General features: G+C 47.1%; 2 protein-coding genes and 1 pseudogene across 7 annotated transcripts in view; 1 reads left to right on the top strand and 2 right to left on the bottom strand.

Annotated features, from left to right (window-relative positions):
• LOC142584849 (lamina-associated polypeptide 2, isoforms beta/gamma-like) overlaps nt 1-6,522 on the bottom strand; it is a 29,495-nt gene extending 22,973 nt beyond the window's left edge. Inside the window, exon 1 of the mRNA XM_075695152.1 lies at nt 6,129-6,522. Within this exon, the coding sequence (XP_075551267.1) occupies nt 6,129-6,305 (177 nt within the window). The 5' untranslated portion in view covers nt 6,306-6,522. The remainder of the gene's footprint in view (nt 1-6,128) is intronic.
• Nucleotides 6,523-6,758: 236 nt separating this feature from the next.
• The window catches only part of LOC142584850 (uncharacterized), a 66,397-nt gene continuing 56,369 nt past the window's right edge, over nt 6,759-16,786 (top strand). For 4 of the 6 annotated variants that reach the window (XR_012828948.1, XR_012828946.1, XR_012828947.1 and 1 more), the window contains exon 1: nt 6,762-7,057. The gene's annotated coding sequence lies outside the window, so the exon portion shown is untranslated. Of the gene's footprint in view, nt 7,058-16,786 lie in introns of all 6 variants that reach the window. The other 2 variants (XR_012828949.1, XM_075695153.1) reach the window with 1 other exon arrangement.
• Nucleotides 10,977-13,944, bottom strand: LOC142586174 (uncharacterized; annotated as a pseudogene).

Genomic DNA, 16,786 nt, shown 5'->3' with positions numbered 1-16,786 from the left:
ACTATAGTTCCGTTCTTGAAGGTCCAAGCAACCCTTTCGGTGTAGAATGGGCGCAGAGTTTTCATATATTGCTGAAATGTCTCAATATGTAGCATAGTTTGCCTCTCGGTGCCATTGTCGCAGTGTTAGCTTCACTGTGCATGCCTATCAGGCTGTGTACGGTCTTGAGCGCACTATTTCAAACCCAGCAGCCTGCACCGCATACTCCGGAACACGCTGTTCGCGCACTGTACACCACAGTAAACTGCATTGTACACGAGTGTTTTAAAATAAAAGTGTTCTCTGTCGAGCTCAAGCGAAAATCCGTACCACATACAAACATCACACCACTATCATTTTGCAAGTTTCCTGGCATTCCCATGAGATAGTGCTACTTTGCCATTTTGTGAGGCAGTGGGAGCTGAAAGGGGGATAGTCGGAGAAGGGTAGGGTGACACCATGTGGGTAGGGAGGTTCACCTGCAGAAGGTTGGAGGGTCGGGACAAGTGGTTGAAAAAGGGAGCGTGGAGGGAAATGGCATGCCAGCCCAACCAAGGTTGCTCGCTTTTCACTGCGTGACCGTTTTCAGTGCAGAGACACCACTTGAGAAGTGCAGTCGCTGAATGCGCGTCTGCACACCTTTGATGTGTACGGGCATGCGCACAATGCCAACAGAACTCTAACGACGCAGTTTTGCCACATACACACTCACCGTTCCATCAGATACACCTGCAACACCTGTGCTGCTGTTTACACACTGCACAGCAGCACAGGCATTGTGTGCTTTGCTATCGCTGTCATTACTTTCTTTTTCAAGCGAAACTGTAATTATTAAGACTGCACATTCATGAACTTGTTTTTGTGAATGTGTAACGAAGCTGCCACAGCTTCCTATAATGCAGGTTTTACTTTTGTGTCATGAACAATTCCTCTAAAAGAGGGATTAACCAACTTTTGCATCCCTCCCTATCAGAATGTGGCCACTGCAGCTTAGAAACAACTTCATGATCTCGTGCTCAGCAGTAAAATGCCATAGCCACAGTGCCACTGCAGCGGGTATGCGCATAAAAATATTTTTATGGTAGTGGCACTACCGACATGCTCATGCTAGAAGGAAAGTGCAATACAGTGAACTGCTGTGATTCAATTGGGCATTACGATTATGCATAGGATCAAGTTGTCCCCAACAGCCCCATTTCTATTGTCAGCATTGCTCAGCACTAGTCTCCCACATTAGTAGATCAGTCTGCACTTAAGGTATCTGTCCCAAGTTGGTCACTGCAGTTACGAGGAAATGGCAAAATTTTCAAGCAAATTAATAACAGTCACCAGTTATAGTTCGCCACTTTTTATCTGAAACCATATATCTAGGAGTTGCAGCCTGCCTCTCCTGCTGCTTTGAACTACCTACCCAAGAACTTGCATTTCTTAAGACAATACAACTCCGCTTTATCCTTATTTGGTTTCTGTGTTTGCAAAGTTTTGCTCTGCTAATAGTACACAGACCCTTGGTTCATGCAAACATAAGAGTGCCCAATGTTGCTGGAGCTGCAAAATTGTTGCACAATGGTTGTGTGTGATGTATCGACAACTACTATCATTTTCCACATCTTGTGCCACAATGGCTACACATGCACAGACTTTGCTGTCATTACGCGGGCTATTGCATTGCTGGTAAGCTAGTATAATATATTTAATGCACACTGTGGACATGAGATCCATGCAGGGAGGGCAAATATAAATTAAAACAACAGAAAACAATGCACAATATATATGAACACAAAGAGTTCAGAAAGAGCAAACAGAATTACCACAAAGCAAGGACATTCCATTTATCGATAGTGCGGGGAAAAAAATCATCAGCCCTTCCATTCTGTGAAGGAGGATGAGCAGCAAAGCTGCGGAGTTTTACTTCAATCAACACATTTACGTATACGTATATAGTAAGTAAAATTACTATTATTATTATTGAAGGACACAGACAATGAACACACCTTTTGATTGTGGAGTGATTTATTCTTATTCTTTTATGAAGTAGCAACATGTGCAAATACCGCCGCGGTGGGAATTCTACAATATTTACAACTTCACTGTGAACTACATAATTAAGAAAAGTATATGAAACTCGGCGTAATGCTAGAGACATTTTAGTGGCCAATTGTAATAATTTGTTTTGGGATAATTTTGATAAAACAAGAGTTACAGCGGTTTTATAACCATACGCCCTCTGTAGAAGGCCATATATTGACAGCAGACGGGAATTCTCTAACATTGCAACTTCACTGAGAACTAATTATAACAAGTAAATGAAACTCTGCGTAATGGTAGAGTTGTCGTAGCGGCGAATTTCAGTATAATATTTCCCAAGATACCCATATTAGATTGAGAGCTACAGAGCATTTGCGAGAAACTGGAGACGAAAACGCAGGTGGTGCCTACTGCGGACACAAAGGAGAAGGCTAGAGTTTTGTGTCGACACACGGACATGATCCTGGGAGGAGTAGCCCTCAAGAGCTACGCTGTAAAAAGTAAACATGTTCGGGCAAAACAGGGGGTTAAAGCATTTTTTTTTAGTGTGGTGAGTTGGTCCTGTCATTGGCGGATGGGTCGTTACTATTAGCCAGTCTGCTATTAAGTAGTTCGGAAAAAAAATTCCAGCCACAATTTTTTCCCAAGCAGTTCAGGTACCAAAATGTCATTGATCGCTTAGAGAGCCTGAGGTAAAAAGTTTGTACACAAGCCGGAAAACCTGCCCTTGGATTTGTTCAATATCAAGATTGTACGGCGTGTACGTTAAATGTGGACAAGACAAGTGCTGCCCAACCAGTCAGCCTGCCTGTGAATATTCGTTCAAGGCTGTTTTCTTGCACGAGTTGTCAGGGTCCCACACGCAATAAAGGCATATTCAAGCTTTAGTCAAATTAAAGGCGTTGAACCACTTTTTATCGAGGTCGTGAAATGCATTTGAAGATAAATTAGACTATTTCAGAAATACTTTGCCATAAAAAGTTCTTCAATGCATTCAGCAGAAGTGGAGTCATTGGCAATCAAACAGTGTACGCGGTGCTTCCACTCCTTCGATGATTTGCACTGCGAAGGCTACAGTGAAGTGGGGTGTGCCCACAACACTCCACCTGCTGACCGTCCCCGTGGCGCATGGTTCAAATTTGATTTTGGATGTTCACGTAGATGACATTATTTCCATTTTTGGCGCCTACAATGCGCCAAACATGGTTGTCCTTGGTGAGCCGCAGTGCACTCAGCCAGTGAACTTGTCCCGGCACCTCGTGGTGGCCGCGGTACCTACACTGCGAGCGTTTGCTTTTGTGCATGACAGGGCTAGAATGTGCGCTTGTACTCTTAGGCTCCTGTCTGGCTGTGCTATGTGGTGCAGACCGGCTTTGTCCTGCAGCAGCTTGACCGATGGATAGTAGCCACACCCAACTCGCACATTTAGAAGCGCTATCAATAGCGCCATCATTACGAAGTGTGCGTGTGGTCTGACCTGTAGTTTTGCGTGGTTCGAGGCTAGGCGAGGTGTTCAAAATTAGTCTAAATTGGTGACACCTGAAGACTACAAGACTGATAAGCATGGTGGCCGCAGCTGAGCTTGAGCAGACACGAGTTGGCTTCTTCTGGAAGTATCTAATCATTATCGAAATTAGACAATTTTCTCTTACTTCAGCCTGTTAAACGCTCAATAATTATACACAGTAACAGTAGGAAAAAGTGCACCAATTCAAACATCCTCTTTATTGATGCCAGCTATTGGGCAATAAAAGCTGTGCTTTGGAATCTGCTATTTATGACAAAGTGTTCAGAAAAGAGCGAGAAGCAGGCTTCTGTTGAAAAGAACGTTTGGGAGAAAGTTGAATACGCTCTGCGCACGATTGCAAAATTTGGCTGAGATATTTACAGCAGCATATGCTAACCGCAGGCTGTGTTTTTATCACGAAGCCCAAGGAGTGGTTTGGGCCCCTTTAAGCATTAACCAGCTAGAAGTTCATTACCTAACATTACAATATCAGAGAATAAAAATGATGCAGATCCCACGCACTGTGGGAATGGATGTAAGTGAAGCTTTCCGTGCTGGATGCTTTGATTGATAATAATAAGCGGTGATGTTGACAACTAAAGCTTAATTTCTTCAACATTTAGGCTAACACGGGAGTGGTGAGTTGATGTTAAACATTACCTTGCGTGCACCACTGCTGTCTGCGCAGTACACAGAACACACAGGGAGAGGTGTTTGCTTGAGGCGTTATTGTGCGCCATATTTTGTAACTTCTGAGATGGTTGAGCGTTGTCATTTCCTCACATGGCACATCACATTGTGGCAGAAGTATTGAACTTGAATTGGATTATAGGGCTGTACGTTTCAAAACCACACTCGGATTATATGAGGGAAGCCGTAGTGGCGGACAGCGGATTAATTTTGACCCTGTGATGTCCCAAAATTTATGTGCACAAGCGTTTTCTATTTCGCCCCCGTCGCAATGCAGCGGCCGTGATTGGGATCAAATCCACGACCTCTAGCAATGCCATAGCCGCAAAGCTAACGCGGCGGCCACAGAAGTGTTGATTTGATGGTCGACCGCTTCCGTTGTGCCTCCTGGACCCTGCGGTGCACCTTTAATTTATGCGGCTCTGCTTCTAAATGCCCTGCGTAAGCTGCCCGCTTGACATACTTGCATGGTGTTTATTTTTCAGAAATAGCAGCAACATACTATACCATATCTTGAACTTAAGCTTATCCTGTTTCCCCGCAACTGGCATCATATAGTAGTGGGGTTTCCTAGCCTTCTCACTTCACCTCCCCCTCTCATATTGGAACTGCCTCTTCTCCCTCCTCTCTACAGTTCTATCTACGTGTCCTCTGGCCTCGCACGTTAGTAGAAAGGGAAGTGCTACAGTTTCTGCAATGCTTCTGAGGGGAGTCACGAATAATCACAGCTGTCAAGTGGCTAATGCGCTGACGGCCAGGGAGCTCCAGAGGGCACTGTGCGCAGTTTCTCTCGTTGCCTTTTCTCTTACTTGTGCTGTCATCTATATACTCGCTCTGAAGCACCCCTCGACACAGTGTGCATGACAGCAGCCCACAAGCGGGAAAGTCGAAGGAAGAGGCAAAGAAAGCTTCGCTTTAATAAGGTAACTGATGGAGGTTTCTTAAGGTTATATTATAAGTTGCACCTGCTGATAAGGGTGTTCTTTGTTCATAAAGGAGCATGTGAACAAGGAATTATGCCATAATGGCAACCGTAAAAGTTTGTCTCAAAATTAAGTTGACTGGCCACAGCTCTGCACGTGTGGTTTCGAAAAATGTGGAACGAAGGCCAGGTGCTATTCTTGAGAAAGAAAGAAAAGGTGACTGCACAATGCACACAGATAAACAGCTGCACCAACATACGCGGCAGGCAACAGTAGTCGTAGCAAAGCCTGCATGCGATTCTTGGTGGCGGTCAACCCACCAAAGATGGGTTGTTTTTTTTTTCTTTGTGAACAAGTTCACTGCAACCGCTCCTTCCATGGCATATTGCTCTGAGAAGTGTAATGGTCTATTATACTTGCGTTTTTTTCGTGCGTACAAAGGAGCCTAGACAGAAACATCCCAGGTGCTTTTCTTAACCGTATAGCCAGTTATGGGCAAAACAACAGACCTAAACTGCAAGCGCTTCGTTTGTCTCAGTCACGTACCAACCAGCCCAAGTTAGCACGTTGGTGCAAAGAGTAAACAACATTGTAGAACGCACCGGATCAGAGCATGTATATCGACAAAGAACGCGAACCTGCGAGTTAACTGGAGCTGTAATTAAATCCTTGTTAGCAGCAGCAGAAGCGGCAGCCGCCGCCTCGGAGTTGTGACCAATGCAACCCGCACGTCGGGCAACATCTGTCAACAAAGAGGAATGTCTCCGGTATGAAACGAGGCTCAGTGTCGGAACAGTGAACTGCCCAAGTTGGCAGCGCACCGTTTGATTTCAGTCACTTCCAACGCTCACAACGAAAGGATCGCGGCAGCGGGAAGACACCTATAACGCAAAGCCGCGAAACGGGCTGCGCACCATTTCGAACGCGGCGCCAACGACCGGCCGTCAATGAGGCCGCCGGCGAGCGAACACCACCCAACGCAGCTGACAAGTCTTACTCGCCTGTTTGTCCACTTCTTCGTCACTCGAGAAGTCCAAGAGACCGTCGCGCGCGGTGTCCGACCCGGGAAAGTGCTCGCGGTAGAGCCGCACGAGTGTCTCCTTGGGGGAGCCGGGCGGCACCGCAACTCCTTTCTGATGCAGCGCCTCCCGTAGACTTGTTTTTGTCATCGTAGCCATTTTCCTTTCCGTTGAGTGCGGCTTTGCCCCCGCTGTTTATAAACGCACGAACGGCAGCCGCTACCACCACTACAACGGTGCACTACGACGGCTACGACACAGCCGGTTGGTCACAGCAGCACGGTGATAGCCTAGCTACACTCGCACACTGCGTGCCGGTAGGACGGGCGTGTGAGCATCCGTTTGAAGAACGTTGGGAACGAAAAAGAAGTACAAGAGGCGACATTCGGCAAAAGCTGGCAACAGGAAACACGTCACGCCTAGTGTTAATCCCATAGAGTTTCTGGTTGATCCCATCCGTTACCTGAGGCGCGCATCAAAAAAAAAAGTCGTGAAATGAACTTAGACTACGTTTTATGTTTTTATTCTTTCTAGCTAAAAGCAAAAAGTTTTGCGTATGAATGAACTTATACTTTGTGACTTATTTTTTTGCGACCTAGCAACAATTTAGCGTCACGCCAGGCGCGCCATATGCGCGCACCATGAGCGCCATGCTGAGGCATTGGCCATGTCATGGGATGTCATGGGCCATGTGCTAGCCATGCGCCGTGATGCGCCAATAACGCAAGTTGTTTATTTATTGTATGGGAACGCCACCAAAGCGAGCGAGACCGGCTGAACGTGTGAAGTTAGCCTGTTCGGAGACCCGTTTCATTTGGACGTAGCCTGTTTGTTGGGCTGCCGGCGTATGTATTCTTGCGTTCCTTGTGCACTTTTGACACGGCACCACTGCACTAGTGGACTACGGCAAGGTGAGAAATTTTGTTTAATCGTCTGCGACGCATTTCGGCATGAGACCGATACTTGTGACGCAATTAGCAAAAAACTGTTGAGCCGTCTGACGCAGTTAGTTTCGTGTATGCTGAATATTACTGGCACAAGTCTTGGCGCTTTCTCTGACCCCCGAACATTATTGTAATTAATTTCGTTACTTTTTTGGAATACTTTTGACGCACGCTCGCCGCATCCGGCGTTGTGACTCAGTGTCGCGTCTACTGAATCTTACTGGGACAAGACTTGGCGCTTTCTCTAACCCCGAACATTATTGTAATTAATTTCGTTACTTTTTGGGATACTTTTGAGGTACGCGCGCCGCATCCGGCTTTGTGACGCAGTTAATTAAAAGCAGCGCGGCCGAGCAATGCACTTTCGCGTGTACTGAATCTTGCTGGGACAAGTTCGTGACGCATTCTGTGACCCTCAACATTATTGTAATTTCGTTACTTACATTTTGGGACACTTTTGAGTTACGCTCACCGCGCCTGGCGTTGTGATGCGGTTAGCGAAAAGCAGCTCGGTCGTATGGCATGGTATGATGAACTTTATTTAATGTCCTGAAGATCAACCCTTAGGTTGACGCAGGCGGCTCCCACGTCGGGACAGTAAGGTTTAACCTTACCGCTGTATCGTGGCTCTTCTGGATGGCCTTTACTTGATCGAAAAGAACTCCACTGTGTAGGACTCGCTTGTTCTTTCTTGAAGGTTTGAGGATCATTACCTGGTCTCCGGCGTTAAACGTACGAAGCCTCGCATTCTTGTCGTAATAGAATTTGGCGTTCTTTTGAGCTATTCCCATGTTCTTTCCGACTAGTTCTTGGGTTGCGCTTAGCTGTTCCAGTAAATTTAGCACCTATTCAACCACTGTTGGACTCTCCCCTCTTTCCTCCCACATTTCTCCTAACATTCTCAGTGGAGAACGGAGTGTCCTCCCATACACTAGTTCTGCTGGTGAGAACCCTGTCGCTTCATGTGGAACCGTTCGCAAAGCAAACAAAAAAAAAAAAGTTGCCGGCAGACAGTTCTCCCAGTCCTCCTTATGCTCGTAACAGAGCGCACGCAAAACTTGCTTAAGCACCGAATGCCACCTCTCTACACTGTTTGACTGAGGGTGATAGACCGAACTGTGTATTAACTTTACTCCGCACTTCTGCAAGAATGTGGAAGTCAGTGCGCTCGTGAATACTGACCCTTGATCTGCCTGAATTTTGGCTGGAAACCCAACTCGTGCAAACACTGTCAAAAGCGCGTCTACTACTTAGGTGGAGCTGAGCTCTTTCAAAGGGATTGCTTCTGGAAACTTGGTAGCCGGACACAGCATGGTAAACAAGTACCTGTAGCCCGATTTTGTTTTTGGAAGAGGCCCTACCGTGTCTATTACAAGTCGTCTGAAAGGCTCTGTTATTAAGGGCACTACCTTCAGTGGAGCTTTCCATGTCTCTCCTGGTTTACCAGAACGCTGGCAGGCGTCGCATGATCTTACAAAGTTTTCTACGTCTTTGAAACAGCCAGGCCAGTAGTATTCCATAAGCAATCTTTCCTTTGATTTGTTTATGCCTAGGTGGCCGGACCACCCATTTCCATGACAGACTCAAAAGGTCCTCCCTATACTTAGTAGGTACGACTAACTGATCTAAAATCATACCCTTTCGATCTCTGTAGTGCCGATACACCAATCCTCCTCTCTCATCTATCGTCACGTTGCGTCTAGCAATGCCTTCTTTAGCTGTGTCATGTAATTTAGCTAAGCTATCATCATTCTTTTGCTCAGCTGCCAGTGACTCTCTATCCACACGTAAGAGCTGATCAAAGTTCTTTGAGGCCGGTGATAATAACGACCCTGTCTCGCTTGTGAATGCGTCAGCTTGCTCTTCCTGCAGGCTAGAACTTTGACACTCTAGTGCTACGCTCTCATTGAGCTGGTCAGCTGGCAGGCTCTCCTCAACTGTTCTTTTGTCCCTCGGGCCTTGCTCGGATTTGGGTATTGAAGTTATCCCCTTTTCTGCTTCCGCTGGAGGAGCTTGTGCATTTTCAGCCGAAAGCACCGCGATCTTACGAGCTTGGCCTCGGGTCAATGCTTGTACTATGCCCTCTCCCAGTTTGAGCCCTTTGTCAAGCAGTAACTGATTCGAACGATTCGAAAAAATGTAAGGATACTGCAGTGACAAAAATTTGGAAACTGCAGCCTCAGTCTCTAGCTCCCCGAACGGTCCATTGATTTTGACTTTGGCCATGGGCAGACACACGCTGTGTTCTTCTACAACCTGTTTTAGCCATGCTACTTCTCCGGTGAAGTCATCTACCGTCACATAAGATGGATGGACAATGTCCATCGTGGCGGCACTGTCCCTTAGCACTCGGCATGGTTTTCCATTAACTTGCAGGTCGTGAAGATATGGACTTGAAAGTTCCATATTCTCATCTTTTTCCTCCACATAGGAGAAAACTACGCTAGGCTTCCCGCAGTTTACAGCTAAATGTCCCAGTTTGTGGCATTTGTAACAGCGAATTGGTCTAAAAGATTCGAATTTTCTTTTCTGTTCTTTTTGTGCGGTTTCTCCATTAGGTTTCTCCTCGTTCTTTCCTGCGGGCTTTTCCGCCATGTCTACAGGCTCCGATCGTCTAGTCTGCTCACCCCTTTTGAACGGAAATGGTTTCTGCGGTCCATTTCAACCGTCCAAGTTTCCGTCCTCGGCGTTCAACTTTCTACGGGTTGCGTACTCTTCGGCTAATTCGGCCACCCTTTCCACAGTGTTTACATTCCCTCTGTCTTGCACCCACAGTTTCACAGCTTGGGGGATGGTTTTGTAAAACTGCTCTAGACACATGCATTCAATGATCATGTCTCTGCTGTCGTACGCTTCCGCGCTTTTAAGCCACTCGACTAGGTTGGCGTTTAAGCTATATGCAAACTCCGGATATCCCTCGCTATCTTTCTTGCCTGTGCTCCTAAACCTTTGCCGAAAAGCTTCGGCTGAAAGGCGGTATTTCTTCAGGAGACTAGCCTTAACTTTTGCATAATCATATGCATCCTGAGCACTCAGTCTGGCGATTACGTCCCCCGCCTCACACGGCAACATAGACAGCAACCGCTGTGGCCATGTACTCGGGCCGAAGTTCATCTTTTCGCAAGTCCTTTCAAAATTGCTTAGGAACAAGCCTATGTCGGTCCCGACCTCAAATGGCTTTAATAGCCTGTCCATGCGGTACGATTCTGCCTCACTTGATCGTCCCAGAGCGCCTTCACTTCCTTGAGACAACTCCAAACGTTTGCTTTCAAGTTCAAGTTGCATTTTTCTTAACTCGCGATCTTTATCGCGTTCCTCTCTCTCTCTGTCCCGTTCTTCTCTTTCCCGTTCTTCTCTCTCTCTGTCCCGTTTCTCTCTTTTTTTCAGAAGTTCAAACCCCATTTCAATTTCTTCCTCACTGGCCTTTTCGGAAATTAGCTCCAATAATTCCGATTTTAGCATTTCCTTGTGCACATCTAGGCCCAGTTCCTCACCAACAATCAACAACTCGTCTCTCAGCAGTGTCCTTAACTCCATGATTGCTGCTTTACTGCCTTGATTCTGCTCTCTAAATCTAGCTAAGAAAACACAACCTATCTAACACTCAACAATCTAGCTTCCCTACAGTTCTAAACAGAACAACCACAAAATGAAGCCCAGAGAGTCAAAGCAAGAACCAAGCACTCACCGCAGATACAGCACCATGTGGCAAAGTCCATCGCACCGCTGTCAGCCAGTTGTCAGGATTGGGGGCTCAATCCCATCGCTCGTGATCCGTTGTCAAGATTGGAGTCCGGCATGAATTCGAAGGTAGCTGGCCCATGCCGTCGTCCAACTTATCCACACTGAGAACGCTGATGAAGGGAAGAACTGCTTCTCATCGAGAACGAGGAAAATGGGTTTATTTACAGTATTTATATCAGTCTAACATGACTGCTTGAGAAAAGTGCATCAGTCTAACATGACTGCTTAAGAAAAAGTGTCAGTCCAACATGACTGCTCAAGAGAAAGTGTATCGAACATCCGCACAACAGCAGTTTTTAAACACTCGGTCCGCCGGTGATACAAGGCGGCGAATGTTCGTGTTTCATTGCAAGACTAGCCGCCTCCCGCAGGACGGCTTACGCACACAAAGGCACACACATTCCGATGTCCGGAGCCGACGGCAGAGGGGAGCCGTTCCGGGTACCTCGGAGCCATTCTGGGTAGCTTGTTGTCCTGCGTCCCGGTCGGCGCGTGGGAAGCAACAAAAAACAGCTTTCCCGCGGCAGCTTGCGCAAGCGTAGCAGATCAGGTCCGCGCTGGGGAGTTCGGGCACAATAGTTCGTCTGCCGAACTCATTCCGTCACAACGGCGATGGGGCTAGAGGATGGCGGCGGTTTTCAGCACAAAGCGCGCTTCACCGAATGCATCCTAGCTGAAGCGACGGAGAGTGGGGGGGATGCGCGTCTTGTTTCCCAGTCGTAATTGGGTGGCAATCCCGCATTGCAGCTCGCCATTCTTAACAGAGTGCAGTACTTCTATAGCTTTGGCAGGGAAACCCTGCCGTCCAGCAGTGCGCTGGGTAAGGCCTCTGGCCTAACTTCAATGACAGCCTTGTCGAGCAGGCACGTTCCATTCAGCACACGATCACAAAGGGCTTTGTCAGAGAATCCAGCCAGTAGCACTGGAAAGACAAAATGTAAAAACAAGTTAGGGGATGTCAAATCGCAATGAGTACTTTGTATTAAGTTTTGCTTTGGCCTTTTCAGACAGAGACTTGAAAGGCATAGGCCCTTCTTCATCAGCTTCTCTTGCCCGCTTGTATCAGTTTTGGAGGTCTCGCTTGCATGGGCGCCCTCGACTTTTTACCTCAGGGAGCTTCAGGTCACAAGCGCTGCTTGATGAACACTGTTGGCTCCCAACATCACTGGTGCAACTATCAGTTTGTCTGCCACACGGTTGTTCGGTTTCTTTTTGGGATACAGGCGATGCGCTAGGCAGTTGTCCGGCTTCTTGGGGTACACTTGATGTGGTAGGCAAGACGTCCAGCACAGAGGCATTATCTGCCTGCACAATTTCATCCTCATTATGAGGATGTGTGAAAGTGCCATCTCTCTTCAGCCAAGAGGCATTTACCGATTCTAAGAACGCAAGGCGTTCTACAAAAACATCCGGCTGACATTCGGCCATGTTGTCGACAAGAGCTTTAAGCGTTCTCAATGCGTAGTTGTAGCGCTGATTTCTATTCATCTTCTTGAAGGAGGGCCCAGGCATAGAGAGTATCTCTGGTGCTTCGTGATTGGCAGCTTCAGAGTTGGTTTCAGCAGCCCCACCCATGAACTCGAGTTAGTAAGATTTAAACCAATGCTTATGAACAGCCTTCGTCAGGTCGGGTTTAATGCTAAATTTCACACAAACATATTAAAAATGCCGGCAAAGCAGCTTCATTTTCGAGTACGTAGTGCAACTGCACGCATGATTCTCAAGAGAGATCCCGTGCCATGCATCAGTGCAACTCGATGCCACTGCATAAGTTTGCTCAGATACGATTCTGACCTCTGGAGGGTCATCCTGCATCTTTGCCAGTTCCTGCTTTATTATTTTGCAGGCATAAGGTGTTAGCACCTTGGCACATTCCTTCACTACACCCTCAGATTCTTGATGAGAATAGAACTCGCATGTTTTCAGCAGTATAGTTTTGTGGCATGCCTCTTGCTGCATGCTGCTTGACATTTTTAAAATGTTGCACACTGTTTAATGCAGTTTTGATGATGATGCTAAGACATTTTTTTAGTTTTGCATGATGTGACTCAACACGGTTGGTTGTATTATTTCCAGCTGTAAACTTGCGGTCACATAAGTGTCGGACCCACATTTCAGTAATGTTGCCCCAGTTCTTTGCGAAATGGCTCACAGCTTCGCTTGCATACCTCTCAAATTCAGTTTTCACATCGTTGTATCTGGCAGGTGTGGGGGAAAGCAGCATTTCATTGAAACTACTCAATAAACATTCTCGCTCATCTGATGATTTGGCAAGCTGCCCAGCTGCACTCTTGAAGGCCTTGGTGACATGGAATTGGCACAACTGAACAGCTGGTAAACTTGGAAACGTCATTCTAATGGCATTGATTTCCGTGAAATATTTGTCCATAACAACCACTTGTGTATCAGCAGCAGCAGGATTCCCTTGAACAAAAGTCTCCAAAAGCTGATTGACAACGTGCTGTTGCTCGGATGCAACGAAGGCATATGCGATTACTTGGGTACTTCCGGACCCATCCTGGACAGCCATCACATACAGGGGCATGCGTAGTTTGTTGTTGCGGTAGGTGGTGTCAAGGAGGAGCACCTCTGGAAAAGACTTAAATGCTTGCTGCATGTGTGGCGTTTGAATAAAGAGAATTTGCAGCTCCTTATTCTCGTTAGTGATCGACAGCGCTCTAGCACCATAAGTGGCTTGGCAGTGCTTTAGTTCTGCCACTAGTAGGCTTGCTTCATCCTCTGTGTGAGTTGCATGCTTCAGATTGTGCAGATCTTTGGCGATCACTGTTTTTCCTGCACATACAAAAAATTAAAACCAAGGCATGTGTAATAACGCAATCAATACCTTCACAAACTGAGAAAAAAACTCTCAACTACTTACCACTTTGTTCTTTCAGTTTCTGGACGATCATGCTTGGGGGCACATTTAGCTCCATTAAAGGCTGCACGAAGCTGAGCTCTTCAGTGGTGAGCCGCCGGCATTCAGGATATGCCTTGTAGGTTTCACTGCTGACTTCATGATTGTGCTGTAAATTAAGTGCAGTGATTTCCAGTTGTTGAGTCGCACGCCTTGCCGCTAATACCAGTTTTACCGGGCAGTCCTTCTTCATAGACCTGGAGAAAGAACAAAAGTGCCTTTTAAACTTTTTTGCTGTGCCGAGCCATCTCCGCTGACATGCTACTCTGCACAGGGGAGGGAATAAGAGCCCCGTGCAACACGTGGCCAGGTAAAATGCCGCTGCCAAAGGGTTACGCCTAGCGTGGATGCTAGGGAGAACGCAAAAACGCGGAACATAGCTCGTCGCTATACGTACCGTTGGTTAGGACGAACTCCGGTGGCATTAGTCCTGTGTCGTCCCCCGTGCTTGCAGGTGAAAGTGGCGTTTGAAAATCGAAGCTTGCTGTCCAGTTTTACTGCCTCGCGTGACAAGTGTCACAACATCTATCGACTTCGATGTTTTCTTGACAAATAAAGTATTTGTCTGCACTTGGAAATGCCACAGAGCAGTGTCAAATGCATCATACAAATCGAACCTCACACCTGTAGCAATTTCGATGACTAACGCGCTCAAGAACGTCTGGGCAGCGCTGGTCCGCTCATCAGCGCTCTGTGCGTCTACATGCAAAATTGGCAAGGTGCGGTCACGTGACAAACATGTTTTACTACACTCTTTCTAGATTGCGCCACAAGGTTCGTAGTGCACATAGCCAAGTCCGTTGTCGGCGCACTCCATAGTGTACATAGCATTATTTATATTATTAAGGTCCTGGTTACGTAGTGCACAGATAGTAAGTCCTTGTGCAGCTGCGTTAGCCATCTTGTTTAAATTCTTCTGAGATGGATTGACAGACCCCATGTGCGCAGGAAACCAGCGGATTTCGATCCCTTGGCTGTCCAACTCACCGATCAGCTGGGCAGCCCTTTTGATTACAAAGCCATTGGTAAAGTGTCTAATAGCCATCTTAGAGTCACTGTAAATCTTCGTCCACTTATCATTCCTTAAAGCCAATGCTATCGCTAGTTCCGCGACTGTCATGTCTTTACTCATGATTGTAATAGCATCCGGAGTGAGACCATCTGCATCTACTACTATTGCCGTAAAGGCTTTCTTACCTCTGACCCATGCAGCATCTGCAAAAGCAGCATGTTCTCTGTCGTGTTCTATCTCTTGCAGGAGAGCTTTGGCCCTTGCCTTTCCTCTTTCCAGGTTGCGCACCGGGTGCATATTTCTGGGGAAAGGAGTTGTCTTGATTATCTCTCTTATGCTATCTTTTAGTTCTACATGATAAGAGAGTAAATTTGGCATGTACTGAACCTCAGTAGGACAAGCTCGTGATACTTTTTGTGGCCCGGCAACAGCTATATACCTTCTTTCGGCACTCAAGCTTGCAAAAATGCGACGAGCGATTGCCAGGAGTGATAACACGAGTGTGTTGCTTATGCCGGCACAACACGCAAGAGATAACGCCGCGGAACTCGAAAGCCAAGAACTTGAAAATTCTGTATTCTGAACGACTGAAAACAGGCTTTGCACCCACGCATTTGACTTGAGTGCGAGTAGAAGAAATTCTGCCAGTGTCTAGCATGGTCTTGCTGAGACGTTTGCGTAGCCAGGAGGGGGGGTTGGTGAAGCCCCCCCCTCCCCGAAATTTTCTGACGAAATCCGCTCCCCCTTCCCATGGAACAGAAAGTTTGTCTTGAAGAGGCAGCAGAATATGATGAAGACAGGAACACACAGGACAGCGCTGTCCTGTGTGTTCCTGCCTTCGTGGTATTGAGCTGCCCATTCAAGATGTTCAACCAGTGCCAACTCGCCCAAATGTCGATCCTTCTACAGAAAGTTTCAGGGGGCGGGCTCCGAAAGAGCAATGAGGATAGCTGTTGGGGGCGAGCTCCACCACTGGAAAAGCTGGCACCACTGTCGGTGTGACGTAGCATGAGGGATCACGTGGACACAGCTACTGAAGCGAACTGAAAACGAAAATTTGAAGTCCCACCTGCACTGCTGTTCTGATTAAGTGGCGAGGGTTTCCCGCTTTAAGTATCTGCTTGACAGCATTTGAAAGCAGTATAATAGGTAGTGGCTGCTTTTGGAGGCGTGCAGCATGGCAGGCTACTGCTCGGTGCCGCAGTGCCGGATGTATGTCACGGAGCCTGGTGCCAGCCTTATTCACACGTAGCCACAGGACAAGAAGCTGCTTGAAGCTTGGCTCGCGAAACTTGGAACCAGCAAGCAGCCATCGGTTACAGCTTGGGTATGGAGCAAGCACAAACACGAAGATCTCTGCTACGGCGCTGGGACTGCAATGTTCTGTCAGTAGCAGAAAACGTGCACTGAGACTTTCGCCTGCGCCCGCTGCCCGGCTAATGTCATGAAGCTTTATTTGGTAAGTGAACTTGTTCATGCTAGATTGTGGCAAATTCATTGGAATGGAAAGGGAGCGGTAAGGAGCGCATTAAAAGAAAGGCATGGCACATGGTCTTGTTTGTGTTATGAAATAATTTATTGGATTACGAACAAGAAGCAGTGGGAAATCGCACGCTGAGCAGACTGATAAGATACAGTGCGATGCAACTTAAGAAATAATATCGAAATGTTCAAGGATTTAGAAGAAACAAAAAATTGAATTGTCGCAATGGCAAATCACAATCGCCGTAGGCGTCAAAGTCTCTAACGAAATTATTTTTGAACAGCTCTGATAGCATCCACGCAACAACGGTTCCTTGTGTACTGCCAAATGCTCATATTCTGCGCCCTAAAGCTCGTGGCACGGTGTGAAAACACGCTCGCAGTGACAGCAAAACACTGTGCGCGCACATGCATGCAGCCGCGCAGTCGGGCGCCGCGAACCTGTGCAATCGCTGCATTGTGGCTTCATTCGGCTATAGGGGCAGCCCACTGTTAGGACATATTTCAGTTTTCTCTCGGCGTTTCCCTACCTTTTACACAA

The sequence above is a fragment of the Dermacentor variabilis genome, chromosome 6 (genome assembly GCF_050947875.1).
Source record: "Dermacentor variabilis isolate Ectoservices chromosome 6, ASM5094787v1, whole genome shotgun sequence".
Classification (NCBI taxonomy): domain Eukaryota; kingdom Metazoa; phylum Arthropoda; class Arachnida; order Ixodida; family Ixodidae; genus Dermacentor; species Dermacentor variabilis.
The sequence above is the reverse complement of the archived record's forward strand: the minus strand, read 5'-3'. Positions and strand labels throughout refer to the sequence as shown.